Source organism: Sphaerodactylus townsendi, linkage group LG03, assembly GCF_021028975.2.
Source record: "Sphaerodactylus townsendi isolate TG3544 linkage group LG03, MPM_Stown_v2.3, whole genome shotgun sequence".
Classification (NCBI taxonomy): Eukaryota; Metazoa; Chordata; class Lepidosauria; order Squamata; family Sphaerodactylidae; genus Sphaerodactylus; species Sphaerodactylus townsendi.
This window is the reverse complement of record NC_059427.1, coordinates 115,789,525-115,809,125: the sequence shown is the minus strand read 5'-3', so window position 1 is coordinate 115,809,125 and position 19,601 is coordinate 115,789,525. Positions and strand designations below refer to the sequence as shown.

The 19,601-nt window shown below is 42.7% G+C and overlaps 1 protein-coding gene across 3 annotated transcripts in view; it reads right to left on the bottom strand.

Moving 5' to 3' along the window:
* MYOCD (myocardin) overlaps positions 1-19,601 on the bottom strand; it is a 46,903-nt gene that overhangs the window by 15,565 nt on the left and 11,737 nt on the right. For all 3 annotated transcript variants that reach the window (XM_048492050.1, XM_048492051.1, XM_048492052.1), the window contains exons 2-4: positions 7,384-7,449; positions 3,259-3,314; positions 489-564 (exon numbers count right to left, since the gene is read on the bottom strand). In XM_048492050.1, the coding sequence (XP_048348007.1) occupies positions 489-564; positions 3,259-3,314; positions 7,384-7,449 (198 nt within the window). The remainder of the gene's footprint in view (positions 1-488; positions 565-3,258; positions 3,315-7,383; positions 7,450-19,601) is intronic.

The window sequence follows — 19,601 nt, the reverse complement described above, 5'->3', positions numbered from 1 at the left end:
AGAACAATGGTTCTCAATCTTTCTAATGCCGCAACACTTTATTAAAGTTCCTGATGTTGTGGTGACCCCCAACCATAAAATTATTTGTATCTCAGTTCCTAAGACCATCGGAAATATGTGTTTTCCGATTGTCTTAGGTGACCCCTGTGAAAGGGTCGTTCAACCCCCAAAGGGGTTGCAACCCACAGGTTGAGAACTGCTGTTCTAGAATAACAGAACGATACACCTCTGATTATAAGGTATCATCATGCAAGCATTAAACATGCCTGTTACTTGTCTCTCCTGATTAAAGAGCTCCAAGGATAAAGCTGGCCAATCTACTGCTTGGTTCAGTGCTGAACAAGATAAATTGTTAAGATTATGTTAGCTGGATTGCCATGGCTACAAGATGCACCCAAAGAACAAATGGGAAGAATACAGACCCATACAGGAGACTCTGTTAACTCAGGAAATCTGTTAACATAGGAGAATAACAGTTCCAGTCTTACCCTGTAAAATGTGCATATCAGTCAGCTCTAAGGGTGCAGGTCTGTTTCGGATCTTGTGCTTTAAATAATCTTCAGTCTATGGAACATAATAGAACATCACATCACTGGCTTGGCTTTAGTGCATTAGGCACTACTTCAGACCTGGACTAACATTTTAAAACAAAAATCTGCAATTGCCTTAAGAATTCATCCGGATATTGAAAGTTTGTCAGGTTTTCAGAGGAGCTTGATTTCTGGAAACCAGAATGCTCGGCAAATTTCACAGAATGTAAGCTACCAGTACCTGATAGGATAGAATCACAAAGCTAAGCTCCAGCATGCAATACCCAAACCAAATGAACTGCATAGCTCAGCCTTGCTTGTGAAGAGTCAGCTGATTGATCTAATTAGAATAATCCTGTATTTTGCTCCTTGTCAACACAAGTGTGTTCTATAGCTAAATTTTACAGTCCAATCCAGTGTGGGGTGGCAGGCAGGAACAGCACCGCTCCAGTGCTGACCCACCCCCTCCAAAGGGCTTTCCCAAGGCACAGGAAGCCCAAAAAGTAAAGAGAGAAGATAAGCATGTGAGAATCCCCCATAGGGAAAAGTGGAGATACACCATGAAAAACATGGCATAGCTCCGAAGGTGCAAGGGGCTGAATGGGCAGTGGAAGCTGACTAACGTCATTTCCCCGCTGGCCCACTCCCGATCATGCTGGCGTAGTTTTTTGCACTGGGGAACCTGGAGACAAGCAGTGGCTTCCAGGTCAGGCACTGTAGAGTCGCACGGCGCCCACACGGTGGGATACATCACCCCACCCCACCCCCGCCAGCACATTTGCCCTTTGTGCCGGCAGGGTGGGCACCCACATCAGCGCAGGGCTGTGCCAGCTCCAGGGGGGATTCGTCCCCCCTGGATTGAATGGCCCAAATCCTTTGAATTAAACTGTTGAAAGAGCTTTATATCGATAAAAAATTATAAGCAAGCTTTTCTCCTGTCCTTCAGAACAAAACCACTTAGGACATGTTCTGATGTTGTCCTCCCCCACCCACCCCCTTCAGCAAAGGCTTGGTATGAATATTTGGTTCCACTCATGCTATGTGAATGAATCCAGTTTGGAGCTTTTGACTTGTATAATCCTTTTTTCTTCCAGGCAGCCAGCCAGTAGAAGTCTTTGAAGGGAAACATTGAGATATTAACCTATGCCTCAATACTAAAATGTACAGCACTTCAAAGATACTTGAAATCCTCTAAGCACATTAATTTTTCACAGGGGGTTGTAATTCCTCCTATTACAGTACAATCCTAAACAGAGTTACTCCAGTTTAAGCCCACTGAAATCAAAAGACCTATTAGACTGGAGTAACTCTCTTTAGGATTGCACTGTTAGTCATGGATTTTTTCCAGGATACATACAAAATGATGTAATACGGATTTGCTTAAAATCTTCATAGGTTTTAAAATATTACCTACATTCTTACATCCAGCACTTTTTGAAACCCAGTTTACATTTTTTTTGGTGGATGTAGAATTACAGCAGAAATGGGTCCCAAAGTCTAGCACCCTAGCTTTTATGAGTTTCGTGCTCATCTTAACCCTGTACAGATTATCCAGATTATATTGTGTCATAAACTAAGGGAGAAAATGAATGTGCCTTAAAGTTACCAGATATTCCTATTAAACTGATAAGCAAACTATGTCTACCATTACTGAGCTGTTAAAGCCAAAAAGAGCATCTATGAACATATGAAATTGCTTTATACTATTTGCACTGTCTGTGTAGGTTGCTCTGAGCAGTCCTTCAGTTTCCTTCTGCTGGTTATCGCTAAAGGCAAGAGCTCTGTCAGCTTTGAATAGAAAAAGAAACACCATGCAATCCTGATTCCCTCTTTCCACCTGGGGGGAATCTCAGGTGAAAGTCATCTTCCTTATTTATCTCTGTTGTGTAGGCCACTACTTGTTTCCTTTGAAGATAAGATAAATACTACTAGCCAAGATTTTGAGGATAAACTGGGTCATTCCAAACTCAGAGAGGGACTTGTCTTGTGGGGTGGGGCTGTTTCTATAGCGGCTTTGGAACTTATTCCAAACACAAATGTCGCAGTACTGTCAGTTTCCTTGCAGTGTATAATATGGGAAATGCTATTTTAATGAAAAGAGGAACATTTGACTTCAGCACCCAGATAAATTGTTGCAGAACACAGCAGTTGCAGCAAGAAAAAAAACTCTTTCTGGTGGCTGGAAACTGGGAGTGAGGAAGTCTTGGGAACATGTTTTAGTTCCTCTAAATGTGGCCTGATTACCAGACAGTCCACTTTGGGAGGGGCTGGCCAGTTAATCTTATCTTTCCCATTAGCTTTGATTAACAATGCCTAAAACTCTGCTTGATAACTGGTGCCAGCAAGAGACAGAGCACAGGTCAACAGCCCACAGGCACTTTGCTGTGTCTCAAGAAAAGGATATTGGGGTGTGCTATGGATGTTAGGTCCAAGGCTCCACTCTGATGTTTCCTTCATGGTCTGCACAGTACAGCATCCAGGATCTGCATCCAATTTCTCCTGGGACACATGCCAACATTTTAACTCCCAATAATACTATATAGTAGTATGCTGCCACATTTAGAGAAGCAGAGCCTGATGAAACATATCTAGTCAATATACTATTATTCTCCTTCCAGTTCCTGCCCAAGGCTTGTTTGAGTCTGCTACTTTCGATGCAGATGTAAGGCTAACTCCATCCACCTCCACTCCTTTCCAGGTGTTACCTGGATGCTTTTCCAGGTGTTACCTTAGCTCTCTCCAAGGTCTTCTTTTGCTCATGGAAGGCAGAGGGGCTTTTCAATGCTGTAATTAAGAAATATATAAAAGAACAATTAAAGTATTCGCAGGTTCACACCTCTGCAGCAAAGTTCTTTAAAAACAGCCATATAAATAAGCCAATCTCTAGTATACTAATTAAAGGTAAATGAGAAAATGCCACAGAAATGTTCAGTCTATCACACGTTAGGTTGTGGCAAGAGAAATGGAGATAAAAGTATAGCAGAGCAAAGAAACAGATAATAACCTAACTGGGAACCGTGTGGTGATATCTTAGAAAAAGGAGATTTATTCTCTGGGAAAGTGTATGGAAGATGGCAAAAATGTATTGACTTTTCAGTCTGTACACATTTGGTGGAAGAGAGATGGCCTTGGCCATCTATTCTAAATGAATTTTTGGGAACTGATCCCACTAATTTCAATGGAATTTGTTTAAAGTATATCTAGGATTACAGTCAGGGAGAATCTATTTGTGAAATGGGCTCCAGTGAAGTTGAACTTTGTCCATAAGAACATACTAACCAAACTTTAGCCTAGCTCAAATTCCACATTTTGTAGGAGATCCATGACAGGTTCTCCTGGCTTGAAAAAAGGAAGAAAAAAGGGAAAAAAACACTGTAAATGCAACTGAATCAGATAAAATCTGACTGGGGGGAGGGGGTGCTGTTGGTGGTGTGGTGGAGGCTGGAATCTGCAATGGACTGTGGCAGCAGTCTAGATATCAAGGCAGTGATTAAGAGTATATTTTAGTTGTATTGGAGAATTGGTTGCATTAGATTTGTATTAGAAAATTGGGCATGTGCTACTAGACCCTTTCACAGCAAGATTTATAGTAAAAACTTGCTTTTCCTATTTACTGTAACTCTGCAGGAGCTGTCTTGTGCATACCTATAGCACATCTGGCCTATGTGTACTTGGTTTCAACTATACCCATATTAAAAGATATTGAGGTGGGAATGGCCCTTCCTGGTTTAGGCAATAACTCATCAGGGAGATACAGTTCTCTTGCACATAATGGGAGGAACATAAAATATCCTCAAAGGCCATGAATTAAACTTTTCCTCCATCAGGATAAGAGATGAGGACATTAGCCAAAACACCAGTTCATTGTTATGCAGCCTTTCAGAGGAAGAGTTTCATGTTCAGTTTCAATGGAATATTGCCCTAGGTCTCATTAGCATGGCAAAATCTCCACCCCTAAGATTCTCTTAGTTGCCATTTTCTGATCATGGGACATATGAAATTGTCTGAAAGATGCTTCACATGTTGCCCTACGTAAAAGGTTGCTTTTAAGTAATTGATGATGTTACTGTGATTGACAGATATTTGCCCACATAACCTCTGAACTTTGTCTGCATCTTTGCTTCTGCCTCTGGTCAGTTGCCTATTTTGGCTGTAGCTCAAAATAAACCCATTGTTATACCTCTTACTCCTGTCATTGGTTTGATTGGGCTTTTGTGCGGCACCAGGTCCCAAGCCTGGACTACCACATTGGTGAAACGCTACTACAGAAATTACACCTATAGGCTGTTGTTTGCCCACAGAACAATTTGCACTAGAGGAGGGCAACTTTTGATTGGAACAAAAATATAGCAAGGAGTAGAAAGAGTTAAAAATATATTCATGTCCATACTGGGCTAAATGGACCACCTCTTCTTTCCTGGAAGTAGAGGCAGTAACAGAAGACAGCACATGCACCTCAGCAAAACTCAGTTCCTGACCTTGCAGTTGGCAAAACTGTATGACTTCCAAACTTTGAGGGATTTTTGGAAAACACTCAAAATGATGAGGTTTGTAATAAACACCTGCATGTGTTTTCATTTTTCCCTTGTAAGTTCTACCATTCTTGGTTATAGACAAAAGGAAACGTATTACTTTCAGGCAGAAAGCTAAATCAGAAAGTAATTATTTACTATAAAAGTCAAATAGTCTTTCCAAAATGGTACATTTTGAAACCAGTTTTGATCTCACAGAACAGGCATGAAGCTAGCATGTGCAGATTAAGAGGGAGAGTTTCAGTAGAGCTCTGCTAGAGAGGCTTACTGGACTTGTTTAAGGAAATATACATGGATTTTTATGTGGGTAATTAAAATGGTGGTTAGTAACTCCATTAGTTCATTTTGCCTACTTGTAAGGATTGTGAGGGTCACCTTATATATGGAAAGGAGAAGGGAAGGAGAAAGAAAGATGGTGACATCACAGAAAAGATAAAAGAACCAAGATATCACTAGAAGGAGGCTAGAGAGAAACTGGGAGACTTAACACCACTGCCTTCTATGCTGATAAGCTTCTTTTTTTTAAGGAAATCCTCCTTCAAGTGAGATTCCCAATGATCCTCCATTCAGACTCTGATCCTACTGAGTTATCAATAAAGGACCAGCTTTTCTCAGGCCTAGTGTATGCACTAGGCAGTGAATGCAAACTAGATATGGTTGGGTTAAATAAGTATGTCTACTGTGTACTTCATTCCTCACACCCTCTCGATGAATATGTGGGTGCTCAGAGAATATGACAGTGGTGATGAACCAACATAATTATTTCAATCCTGTGAGTGCATAGGGTCTGTTCAGACATGTTATGTCTCTTAAATACATTGTGATAAATTAAAGTAGAGACATAATAAGAGCTGTCTGCAGACCTGTGATGAACTGGACAAATAGTTCATGTATCTTGTACATGCGACTGGTCATTTGGACACTTATAAAAAATGCATGTGTTCCCCAGTCCCTTGGCTGCTTTTCTACATGGTTTTGTAAAAAACCATAAAGCTTGTTGTGTGCCTTTACTTTTACTGTGAAGAGAGCCAGAGGCAAGCGTTGTGCCCATGAAAGTTTGTAAGACTGGGGGAGTAGGAGATGTAAACTTGTTTCTTAGTAAGATGAAAAATCAAGCCAGCTTGTGGAGATCGTGGAGAACCATTTACCTCTGTGGCCTAAAATGAACGCTATTATTTCTGTTTCCATACTCATTGTCACTTTCCTTCTACCTCGGTTCGAGAAATAAAATGCCTTTTTAGGGGGTAAACTAGCAATTTTTATGGGGTGTCAGATCATCTCCTGACAGTTGGCAAACCCTGACAACACCTCATTTCTACAGAACACGACAGTTAATTCTGATAGCAATATAGGAATAAAACTGCCAAGAATTCCAGGCAATGCATTAAATAAACAGTCTGTGCAAATCCATTCTGTAATACTTCACATGCTGTACCTGTACTACATATGCTGAAAGGCCCTATGCAGATGCCAAAAGCTACATGCACCATTTGTATGGAAGCAACAGACATTCCATGCCAATAATATAGAATTTTGCTCAGGAGGTGGGTGAACAGGGAAGCAATAGCAAATGATAGCAGAAAGGCATAAACAACCTAAAGGCTTGTGTGCAGTAACAGTGGGAAGCTCAGACACAAGCAGTGATTCAGCAGGATAGAGCTGCTTGGGCTGGGAGACCCAAGTAATATACAGATCCTAGTTTGACCATAGACTCACTGGGTGGCCTTGGGCAAGGTGTTATCTCTCTCAGTCTCAGTTTCCCCATCTGCAAAAAATTGGAATAACAATGACCTACCTCATAGGGTTGTTGTGAGGTGTCCTGTGCAACCTAAACAGGTTATGGAAGTAATATGTCCTTTAGGACCATAACCAAAAGCTCCTTGGTGGAACTGACCAATTGGTTAAGATTTTAACTTTTGTTCACTAAATGAAATTTCTAGACCTTAGGTTTAACAGGAATTGCAGCAATATGCTGAAGACGTGATGGCAGAAATCCCACACAGTACTGAACGAGTTGGCACCCTTAATCTACTTCTCCTTATACTCAGAAAGAATTCTCGTTGCAGCTTTACAGTCCTCTCAGGATGAGCACTAGAGGATGAGGTACTTCTGCCAAAACTTTCCCTTTCTTTCTATATCTGTTTCCTGTAAGGTACCTAGTGCCAGAACAGTGGGCCTCATCGAGGCATCTTTTGCCCTTTCAAGAGTGGAAGATGATTATTACTACTGCAATATCATCTTGGCGGGAAGGAAAACCCTCAGCAGAGGCTGCATGGGTTCCCTGGTGGAGCAAAGACCGAACGAGAAAGCAAAATACTCACGAGGCATGACTCCTTGGTTGGTGAGCTGCTCTCGGCTTCTTCGCTGCTGGAGCCGCAACTGTAAAACTGGGAGAAAGTGTGTCTTTCAGGAATGGACCTCCAGCTTTTGCCACATACAACTGCATACCTTTCATCTGAGAACCTTTCACTTCCCAGTTACAGAAGTAAAGTTCAGAGATATGTCAGTCCTTGGCATCGTAGGTCTGTCTTGTTAGCAGAATGCAGTTTTCTTATTCTACAGTTTCCAAGTAGAATTGTGATTAACCTAGAATTTGATCAAATGACCTTTTCTCCTTTCCCACCCTCACCCACCCACCTTGGGACAAAAATTAATAATTTTATAACACAGCAGAAATGCACAAATAATTGAAGTTGTACCTGATTTTTTGCTGAGCTGGAGAACAGATATGAAAAAGTAATAAGCTGTTTTAAGTTTATTGCTTATTGCTGCTTATTAATGTTCCTATTCTGTCTGGCACAACGATATACATGATATGTGCTATTTATGGAGTAGCAGAAAAACTTGTTTCTCTATTATTGAAGGAGGAGGAGGAGGAGGAGGAGGAGGAGTTGGATTTATATCCCTCCTTTCTCTCCTGCAAGGAGAGGCTAACAAACTCCTTTCCCTTCCCCCCTCACAACAAACACCCTGTGAGGTAGGTGGGGCTGAGAGAGTTCTGAAGAACTGTGACTAGCCCAAGGCCACCCAGCTGGCATGTGTGGGAGTGCACAGGCTAATCTGAATCCCCCAGATAAGCCTCCACAACTCAAGCAGCAGAGCGGGGAATCAAACCCGGTTCCTCCAGATTAGAGTACACCTGCTCTTAACCACTACGCCACATTGGGGGTAAAACTACTGCAAACATTATTTGTTTAGAAGTTTAATGGCAAATGGTTCAGGGGAGAGAATCTGGAAAACGTGGCTCACACAGATACATCTGACTCCATACCAAAAAAGATGATAAGGAAAAGGAATGGGATAACCTAGGCTGCAAAACCTATTTATGTGAATAGGCAGATATTTAAAAAATGAACATGACAGAACTGCCTGCTCTATTGGACAAATTAATTGTAAAAATATAGTGATATATAAAATAATGGATTTGGAACAGGGAGGAAAATAAACCAGTGAATCATCTGGCACAGGGATGGCAAGGTTCTCTGAGATGTGAGTCTAGCAGTTAAAGATTGAATTTAAAAAGGAATGTTCAGGAATCCATTGCCTTGATTACACAGGAGAACCAACATAAATTATAAAATAACAAGAGGGGGCCTGCAAGGACATTGGGGGCCCTCATTCCCCCCATACTATTTCTTCTCTGCCTTCCCTGTAAGCCGCCATAACATCTCCCAGGGTTCCCAACCTCCAGGAGGGGTGTGGAGAACTTCTGGAATTATAACTGATCTCCAGACTACATAGATCAGTTCCTTGGAGAAAATGGACACTTTGGAAGGTAAGTTCTATGGCAATAAATCCTGCTGACGTACCTCTTCCCAGTCGCATAGCCACCACGGGGAGGGGGGCGCCCTGCCCCGGGCTCGCACCATTGGTGTCACACCCCTTCCCCCCCCCCAGGCCTGGCAGAAGCCCGGGGCAGCCTGGCAGGCTCAGCCAAGCTGCTTTTCCAGCCAGCTGCTCTTTGCAGCCAGCTGAACTAAGGTAAGTGGGGGGCAGGGCCCAAACACCCCTCCCAACAAGGCATGGCAGACACCCGGGGCAGCCTTTGCAGCTGGCTGAACTCACATTCCCCTGTTGGCCCCTCTCCTCAATCTCTCCTTCTGGCAGCAACCATACCCTCAACTTCCCTGTTTCCTTCTCTCTTTCCAACCAATTGACCTACTTTTTATCAGACACTCATCTTCAGCTTATTTTATTATTTATTTACTTAATGTATACCTTGCCTTTCTCCCAAACAGGGACCTAAAGCAACTTACATTAGTTTTTCACTCCTCCATTTCTCCCCACAATAACCCTGTAAGATAAATGAGTCTGAAACTGTATGAAACTGTCCCAAGGTTATCAAGTAAGCTTCCACATCACAGTGATGGTTCAACCTGGGGCTCAGAGACCCTACACTACACCACACTGGCTTTCAAGAGGTAGGGCTGTAGTAAACAGTAACAAACACTCACTCCTGGGTGAGTCATGCAGGTTCCGTGGTAGGGATGCCAGCTGCCTGGTGGGACCCAGGATTACAGCACATCTCCATATTACAGAGCTCAGATCTCCTGGAGAAAATGGATGCCTTGGAGGATGGACTTTATGGCATTGTATCCTGTTGAGGTCCCTTTTCCCAGTCTCAAATCTCCAGAAATTTCCCAACCTGGATCTACCCTACCCCCAGTGGTGGGATTCAGCCTATTCGCACCTATTCGGTAGCTAATTTTTGGTCCAGTTCAGAGAATGGTTGTAATTCCACCACTGAGTCCTTTCGGAATTGGTTGTTAAATTATTTGAATCCTACCACTGCCTACCCCCATTGGAGGCCAGGGTGGACCCGGCAACCTTATGGTATCAATTTGACCAGTGAAGCTGACCAGTGACTGCTGCCAAGCCTAGCCTGAATCGTCCCTCAAAAGCCAGAACAACCCTAGAAAGGGCCCTGTCCTCCCTTAGGAGCTCTTATTCATTTTCTCCGCAGTTTGCACCCACCATTTTGTGTTGCTGCAGAGATTCTCTGTGCCATTTACGGAAGGGTTCCATGGAGATTTCCTCTGCTTGCAGTTCATCTGCCTGCAATTTCACTGTAAAAAGTACATAAATAAAGTAAGTGTGGACTGATGATCCTGCACACATGTCGTTTTTCCTTTTTTTTGTTTTCAATATCTTTGAAGCTATGATGACTTGAAATAATGCACATATTGCAGATTCTCATATGGAGTGGTCGTAGTTTCGAAGATGTCTCATTGAAAATCAAAAAAAGGAAAGACGACACATGCACAGGATCCCCAAACTAACTTTATTCATGTACTTAATACAGTGAAATCGCAGGCAGATGAACTGTAAGCAGAGCAAACCTCCATTGGAAAGCTTCAGCAAATGGCCAGCAGCATGGAGAATCTCTGCAGCAGCACAAAATGGCAGGCGTGAGCTGTGGAGAAAATGAAAGTGGAAGCAGGAAAAATAAAATGTAAGTCGGGCAGGAAAAATAAAATATTTCCTGCTTCCTGCATAGCAAGCAGGGAATGTTTTGAAATCATCATAGGGATAAAGAAATGCTATTTAGCATTTTTGAAATAGAACGTTTTCCAAATGTTTGAAGGAAAAAGATGTGCAGAATTCAAGCAAGAAACATTTTGTTTTGTGACCTGAAAATGTTTTATTTGTGTTGTGCAGAATCAACCATTTACAGACTTCAATGTGCATTCTCCTCTCTTTCACTGAACCATGTCTAAGCAGGCCTGCAAATTACAAACATATGTTTCAGAAGTAAATTTTTAAATGATATGCAGTGGGCCTTGGAAAATTTGAACTTTTGGAAATCAGAGAAACTGATATGGAAGTTGAAGGAGTGCAAATGTCAGCTGACACCAAGGCCCTGAGGGTCCTCAGTCAGGTCTGCAGGGCCTGCAAGACAGAGATGTTCCACTGGGCCTTTGGTTGAGGCAGTTATGGTCCTTTCTATTTTTCTGGCTTCCTCATCTACCCCTTTCTCCCTCCTGCTACTTGTTTAATTTGTTTGGAACAGGTGGAAAAAGGAAAATTCTTAGGCTAATTGGCACTTGGAAATGGTACCTGAATGATTTGCCCTCACCATCTTTAGAATCTGTTTGATGTTGATGCTGTAGTTTTAATGTTTTTAACTACAGTTGCTATATCTTATGGAAAGTTGTATTGCTTATTAAATGTATGTTAGCTGTCCTAAGTTGGAAAAGAGTGGGCTAGAAAGTCCAATAAATAATAACAATAATAAATCAACAAAATGGTTTCTTGCCCGGTACAAAGTGACACAATACATATTGCCTTTATGTATAAAGTGCAGTCAAGCTACAGGTGACTTACAGCAACCCTGTAGGGATTTCAAGAGACTAACAGAGATAGTTTGCCATTGCCTTCCTCTGCATAGCCACCCTGTTCTCCCATCTAAGTACTAGCCAGGACTGGCCCTGCTTAGCTTCTTAGATCTGGCAAAATCCAGCTAGCCTAGGTTGGCATATACCCTGTCTTTATCAACACATAAACCAGGGTAATTCGCACATATCAGGCACCCACGAGAAGTCTAATTTCAACTGTTCCATGTGTTCTTCACCTCATAAGAACATAAGAACATAAGAACAAGCCAGCTGGATCAGACCAAAGTCCATCTAGTCCAGCTCTCTGCTACTCGCAGTGGCCCACCAGGTGCCTTGGGGAGCTCACATGTAGGATGTGAACGCAATGGCCTTCTGCGGCTGTTGCTCCCGATCACCTGGTCTGTTGAGGCATTTGCAATCTCAGATCAAGGAGGATCAAGATTGGTAGCCTCCTATCCAGAGGTGGGATCCAGCAGGTTCTCACCAGTTCCCGAGAATGGGTTACTAATTATTTGTGTGTGCCGAGAGGGGGTTACTAATGGGGTCTGCTTTTCCGTTAGAAATTCCATTAGGTCCAAAAATCATAAAGTCCTGTTGTTTCCTATGTGGCTGGTTAGCGAAGGTAGAAAACGGGATAATTCTCCCTGTTGGGCTGTTTTGAAAACATGTTTTAGAAATATGGTAAAGTTCCTTGTTTAAGGAAAGTATCCTTCTTTTGATTTTCTAGAAACAAAATTAAGTATTTGAAAGTATTAAGTATTTGACAGGCAGTCAATTAGAGGAGAAGTAGTTGTTTCTGTTGGCAGTAGACGATAGGACTTGCTATAATGAGTTTAAATTATGGACAGAAAGATACCAGCTGGAAATTAGGAACTTTTTTTTACAGTAAGAGTTTTTTACAGTAACAGTGAAATTATTAATGCCCCGCCCCCGTCATGCCTGGCCACGCCCCCGTCATGCCCCACCCAGCCCCATTGGTGCAACGCCACTGTTTAAATCCCACCACCATGGGAACCTGTTACTAAAATGTTTGGATCCTACCACTGCTCCTATCTTTTATATTTTTTTGAAGTCAGCCCTTCAAAAACAAATGTTTTATTTTTACACAAGTACTGCAATCTATTTATCTAATTCTAGACCTGATGCATAAAGTGGATCAAAACCCCTCCACAATGGAGCAAGGCAAAGAAGGAGGAGATGTTTCCATAAGTCAGAGGGCAGAGAGTTATTTTTTTATGAGGTGATTAAAGAAAATTTAAAAGATTTAAAATGTTGAAATCTTGTGAAACTACCTCACAAGTTCTCAGCAGCCAATCTGGTTGGCTGTCAACAGCCTGAATTTGTCCAAGATTTCAAGTTGGTTACTGGTATTGCATTTTGAAAGCTGAGGTGAGTGGGGATTGGGAATAGGCAAGCAAGAAAGACAAGAAGAAAGACGAAGAATGGAGAGTGAGGGAGGAAAGACAGAAAAATGGAACAAAAAGGGGGAGAAGAAAGGGGAGAAGCTGTAAATGCTGGGAGGGAGGGAAGGTAACATGGGAAGGAGTACCAGCTGGAAGAAGAGATAAAATTCCACCTCCCCTATCCATATATATACAGGATGCTTTTTATATGTCTGTCTAGTTGTTCTAACTATTGTGGTCCAATTGACAACAGACTAGATATTCTTAATTGGGAACCTTAGAGTGCTGTGATATTTATCATGACATCCAAACTATCACCATATCTTAGTATTTGGGCAGTTGCCCTGTGAACTGTGTTAAATTAGCCTTCATCTACACAATGGCCTTAACCACTAAACATGTTTTCAGGATGGATGAGCACAATTCATTTTTAAAATACCCGCTGAAAAATTACCACACATAGGACATAACGGCAACCTGTATGCAAATGCACAATAACCCCTTCTTTTTTTGATGGCATACCTGGCAAAAACCTATTCTTGCATTTGAGTAAATGCATTAATTATAACATTTATTAATGCAAGAAGTTCCAAAGTCTCTAACGAATAATTTTGATTCCGCTTGTTTATCAATGACTTAACATTAAGCCTTTCCCAGTAACGTTGAAGAATGTCAGCTTTTGAATTAGTACAGAACTGAATACAGAGATCTGCTTTTTCCAGCAAAACCAGATCTTTTGAGGAACTGAAAAAAAAATTCCGATTTCTTCAAGAAATTATCTCCAAGAAATGAGCACCAGGGATAAATAGCTTCCTTGGGCAACAGCAACCTCTTGAAAGCAATCATGATTTGTTTATGCCTGCACAGCCTTTGCACTATAGAAGGATTAAAGCATCTGTTTGTGCACAACTTTATCAGGATGTCCAGGAACTCGCACACTTAAGGGATGTCACTTCAACAGGAGAACATGGGAGGAAAAAGATAGGGAGACCTGGAGGAGGCAGCTGCCAAAGGTCTTCGCTGTTCAGAAAGTGTGGCCTGGTTTTTGTGGTCTCAGGAACCAGATGCAAAAATCTGATGCCACTCAAATACATTGTAAATACATCAAAATTCCTTCTTTTCAGTGCAAAGCTCAGTATTTCCAGTACTGGAAGAAAGTCTTAAAGAGCAGCTGCCGTATGCCAGAACTTCACCTTGAATACATGCATTTGGAAATAAGTCTCCAGGATTTTGATATCAGAGATCATAGTCTGTGAACACCAGATTTAGATTTTTTAAACTATTTTTTACTAATTTTCAAACACATTTCTGTTTCCAGAACAGCTGCTGTCTATATATTTTTAATTAATTGAAAGATTTTCCTGATTCAGAAACTTCCAGTAAATTATGTCTGTGGATGTAGCGATGCCAGTTCCAGCTTGGGAAATTCTTGTAGATTTGTGGAAGGAGGCTGGGGAAGGGAGGGAGCTGAATGGGAAGGATATTCTGTAATATGAAGATCAGTAGTAATTCTAGGAGAACTCCAAGCCCCTACTAGAGAATGGCAACCCTTATGTTGAGGATTTTAAAAAAAACCTCTGTATATAAAAAATAATGCAAAGTTTGAAAAAAAGAAAAATACAGGATTAGCAGAGATTGAGAATAAATTTAAATAAATAGGAATGTTTTCTTCGTGCAGTTTTATGATGTTCTCAAACTAAGGTTGCCAGCTCCAGACTGAAATCCTGCTGGGAGGATTCTGGGAGTGGGGAAAAGTACTTCAACACCATTCTGGAAGCAATGCCACTTCCAGTAAAAACCAGAAGTGATATCATAACATTGCTGCAGATGCCCTAAGTATTGAACCAAACTGCATGGTTAAAACAGAGAGTTTTGGATGATACCTTGATACCCCTGACACCACTTCCTGTTTTCACCAGAACTGAGGAAAAATAAAAGGAAAACAAGAGTTTTGAGCCAAAACCTGGGTGCTGGACAATTCTATCTTGTTTATCACACTTACAAGTGCAGTCTCAAGGACCAATCAGCTCTAGCAGTTTTGTATATGATACAACCTGTATTCAGACTTCTAATATGTGTTATTTGCTTGTATAATTTGAACTAAATAACTATTTTTATAAACTCAAGAATATATTTACATTGTACTATGTATAATTCCCTAAGTGGAGTCCAATCGCCACCTTTCGATAACGAACCCCACACCAATCAGCGCACAGAACTCAATCCTGCGGGCCCATTGGTGGGACATCTGTCCCTTGCCCACCTTCCCCCTACACAGCAGCAAGCCCACTCTCCCCAACTGTGACAATCCTATTTTATCTAGATATTGCCTTCCTGATAAATCATGGATAGTATCCCTAGTACTTGCAGATTTTGATCCAGAAATAACTAAACCTATCACAAAATATCTGACAATAGTTTTGTTAAAATGAGCTTTATTTTGTTAATTATAAAAATTGTACAGATTCATTTTATTTATGTGCTAGTTTTAGGAACGATGTATTTTGTTTCTCTGTTTTCTTGATGTTTTAATGCTATTTATCCTTTTGTGTATTGGTTTATGCTTAAGACCTTTGGTCATATGAGCTTAATAATAAAGGAAAGGAGTCTACATTCCTTCAGGAGGGACAGTAGTGTTAACCTATAAAAGTCAATACAACCACCTCTGTGTTTCTTCTGTTTTCTTCAGCCAAATCTCTGACTTCACAAGCACATCCATTTCTTATATTTCTTCATAAATCTGTAATACTTCTGAGATGATAGTTTTGCTGAGGATCTTTTCTTGTGTATTTGAACTAGGGTTGCTCTCAGTCTGAAGAAAAAAATGTCCAGTCTCTTTAACAGAGGGTTAATGTGTGAAAATTGATAGCTGAAGCTTTTCATGGCAGGGTGGTAAAATAGCACCATCGGTATATAGCCTCCCATTAAACCTCCATTAAAGGGACAGAACATTTTTGGCCAAACCTATTGCCCACCCTTCACACCAGTTTCTCCTCGCAATTCCTCCATCCTCGCATGGTGCATTCTTTTAGGCCCCTGGATTTTTTACTTGCTGCCACTCATGGTTTCCAGTGTCTAGATGGAGACTGCAGATCTCCTGGAATTACAATGGATCTCTGTACTACAGAGATTAGTTCAACTGGAGAAAATGGCTGTTTTTGAAGGTGAATTCTCTGACTTTATACTCTGCTGAGGTCCCTCCTCTTCCCAAACCGTGCCCTCTCCAGGTTTCATCTCCAAATCTCCAGGAATTTCCTAACCCAAAATGAGCAACAGTACTGACTTTGTGCACTAATGTCACGACGACAATCCCTCAGCCAGTGGGCATGCAGGTGTCATGCGGGGGAGGGGGGGAGGAGTCGCTACTGCTTTGATAAAGCCCATTACTGGGGAAAAGGCTTCATTCCTCCCTTTGCTAGGGCCCACTGCATCTCCCCCACAATGGGCTTTGCTGCTAGTAAATGAAAAAAGACCAATATCAATGGCACTACTTGGTGCTAACTTAGGGTTGCCAACCCCCAGGTGGTGGCTGGAGATTTCACACTATTACAACAGAGATCACTCCACCTGAGAAAATGGCTGCTTTGGAAGGTGGCGTCTATGGCATTATACCCCACTGAAATTTCATCTCTTTTAAATCCACCTTCCTCAGGCTCCACGTGCAGATATTTCATATTTCAGTCTCCAGATATATCCCAACATGGAGCTGGCGACCCTAGGATGTTTGTTTTTAGCAGGATCTTTCATGGGGGCAGTTATTGAAATTACTGAAACTTTTCTTTTACAGCAATTAATTTGGAATTAATTTCTTTGAACAGCTTTGGGTTTTTAGTGTTTTAACTTTGTATAATTTATCCTTCAGTCATGTTTGTCAGCTGCCTTGGTCTAAACAGAAAGGCAGCACAGAAATATTTTTTAGTTGAGCAAGCAACTCAATCCACACTCAATCCTTTTGAAATTTCCTTTCAGACAAAGAAAAATCCCAGTATAGGTTTCAAGCAGGATTATTTTCTGGAATCTCTGAATAACATTTATCACTCTCACTTCATATCATTTTCCTTTTATTCTTCTCTCTAATGGAAGGACTGTTTACTTCAATGGCTTAGTTTTATAACTAAAAATACACTTCCCACTTGCATATCTTAATAATGACTAGGAAAAAAAAATCAGTTCCAGGTCATTATTTTCTTCACCAACTGTTCTGAAAAAGCTGCTTTCTCTAATGTTTAGCCCAAACCTTTGCGGCTTCAACCTGAACTCAATGTCACGAGTTTTAGTCATCCCCTCTTGTTCTGATTAACATTTCCCAATAGTCGTTCAGACAGAAGCAGAGGGAAAAGAGAAACCTTTTCTAAGGCCATTTCCGCACGGCCCTTTTATCGATGCCTCTAGACGGGGATAAAGCCGTTGCCTCAGGGAGCCATTCAGACATGGCGCTGCTACTTAGCAGTAGCGCCGACCAGCTGCCAGCCTCCCTCTCAGGGCGGCTGCCAGGGTCGCCCTGAAACACAACTCCTTTAGTGGGTTGTTTTTCCCTCGACAGCATGCCCCGGCTGCTGGGTGTGAACAGCACCGCTGAACACGTTAGTTTTTTTCTCGGCCCGACTCACCTTGTCCCCGTCGTCGGCCTGTTGGTTGCCGTCGGAGCTCAGCTTCATCGCTGTCCCTCCTCGGCCCCTGGAGGCCGGAGGGCAGCGTATATTTCGACGGCCAGCAATGGCTCCACGGGGACAAGGTAAGTGGGACTGGGAAGGGGGAAGAGGCATACCCATGCGGAGCCGCCTATGGTTCTCCCGAGGCTTCCCACATGCTTGCAAGAACAGCCTCCGACTCCACTGGTGAGAATTCTTGCCGGCGTGGAGGCGCCTCGATGGCGGTGCGGAAACGGCCTAAGATTTTACACATCTATTGCCTCTGACACAAAACATAAAACCAGCTCTACCAACTTGGAGTGGCACAGTTCAAGGGACCTCAGGCAAGCTAGAAGCAACACATTAGTTTGAGTGTTGCATGGTCTCTGCAAAGAAAACATTTCAGAAACTTCTGCAGCTATGCCAGGAGTTCTGGAGCATACTTTTTGCTTGCATGGAGATGCCCTTACCTAGGTAAGCAGTGGTGAGATTCAAATAATTTAACAACCAGTTCTGGTGGTGGAATTCAAATAATTTAACAACTGATTGTTTACAAGCACCATTTTAACAATCGGTTCTGCCGAAGTGGTGTGAACCTGCTGAATCCCACCACTGCTTACCTTATCCTGTAAGGCACAAAAATCATTAATTCCCCACCTGTGTTGAACAGAGGAGTTTATGGCACGTGCACCAGCCAAGCTATAGTCGGAGACATAATCATTACCTCAGTTGGATCTAGATTTCAGTATTGATACCTTTTAGTAACAACACTATATTGTCCAAAACACCAGCAGCAGCTGTATGATCCTGTACATCCACTGGCAGAGAGAGAAAGGCAGATTTGTTCTGCACTTAGAAATCTTTTTCTGTTCTTTCCCTACAGTTTGTTTGCTTACCTTGTATGTTAAGTTTCTTTGGGTCCCCACTGGGGAGAAAAACAACACACAACTACTTAAATAAATAAAGAGCCATTGGAGCTGTCCCTGAAGTTTCTAAGAGGGTTACATCAGTCTGCCCAATGGTCACAGCACCTCCTTAAAAAAACACAGCTAGAAAATTCAAAAAGCACACATAAAAAAAACCACAACCCAGGGAGACAACGGCTGCTCTGGTCCCACTATCTGCACACGGGAACTCCTCACCGCAGCAGCCAGATATGGTCGATCATGACCTTTTGACCCACCGGCCTGGCTGCCTCCGGGATCCGGGGCAGGGTCCTTCCACGGATTCGCCCTGCTTTCTTCGGGGGCAAAAGCTGCAAGCAAGTGGCGTGGGGACCCGGCCTCCCGAGGGGTGCTCCTGCCCCAATGTAGTGGGTGCCTCAGGGGGCACTGCTGTCCCCATTGTTATTTAACATCTATATACGACCCCTTGCTCATGCCATGGTACGTAGCTTTAAATGATCTTGTTCAGTAATGCTGATGACATCCCCAGCTCATTCTGTTGATGGAGGGGGGAGCCGCCACCGCCTGTGCAGCTCTACAGCATTGTTTGGAGGCTGCTGCTGGTTGGTTGCAACAGAGCAGGAGCAAGTCCTCAAATCACATCTAAGAAGGAGATCCTTTGGCTTGGTCGTGGGGGAGGGGTTGGGGATTTCCAGCTGTGGGTGTGGGAGGGGGCCTCATTACGACCCCTGCCCAGAGTTCGCAGCCTGGGGGTCCACACCTGGATTCGTCTCTTTCAATGGGAGACCCAGGTGGCCCATATAACCCGGGTTGCGTTGGCCTATACAGAATCTCAATGGCTATTCCTCTCCAACACGGATCTGGCCAATGCATCCATGCGCAACGGTCACCTCCAGGTTGGACTATTGTAACTCGCTCTCCGCTGGCCTTCCCATGCGTTTGATCCGGAAACTGAAACTGGTCCAGCACGAGAAGCGGCTTGGATTGCTCACAGGGGGCTTCTTCCGAGACCACAGACATACAACCTAGTTTTGCGCCGTCAAAATTGGCTCCCTGTGCTGAATTCCTCAACGCCCTCAAGGTGTGGGTTTTGACCTTTAAGGCCTTATCGGCCTGGGACCACAGAATACCTTCCGGACCGATAATTTATATATGTTCCTGGCTTCTCAGCCCCTGCGTTCGGCAGAGGCCAACTTACTGGAGATCTTGCCTGGCCCCTCAATGATGTGGCTTACCTCCACTCGGGCTAGTTTGTACGGCTTTGG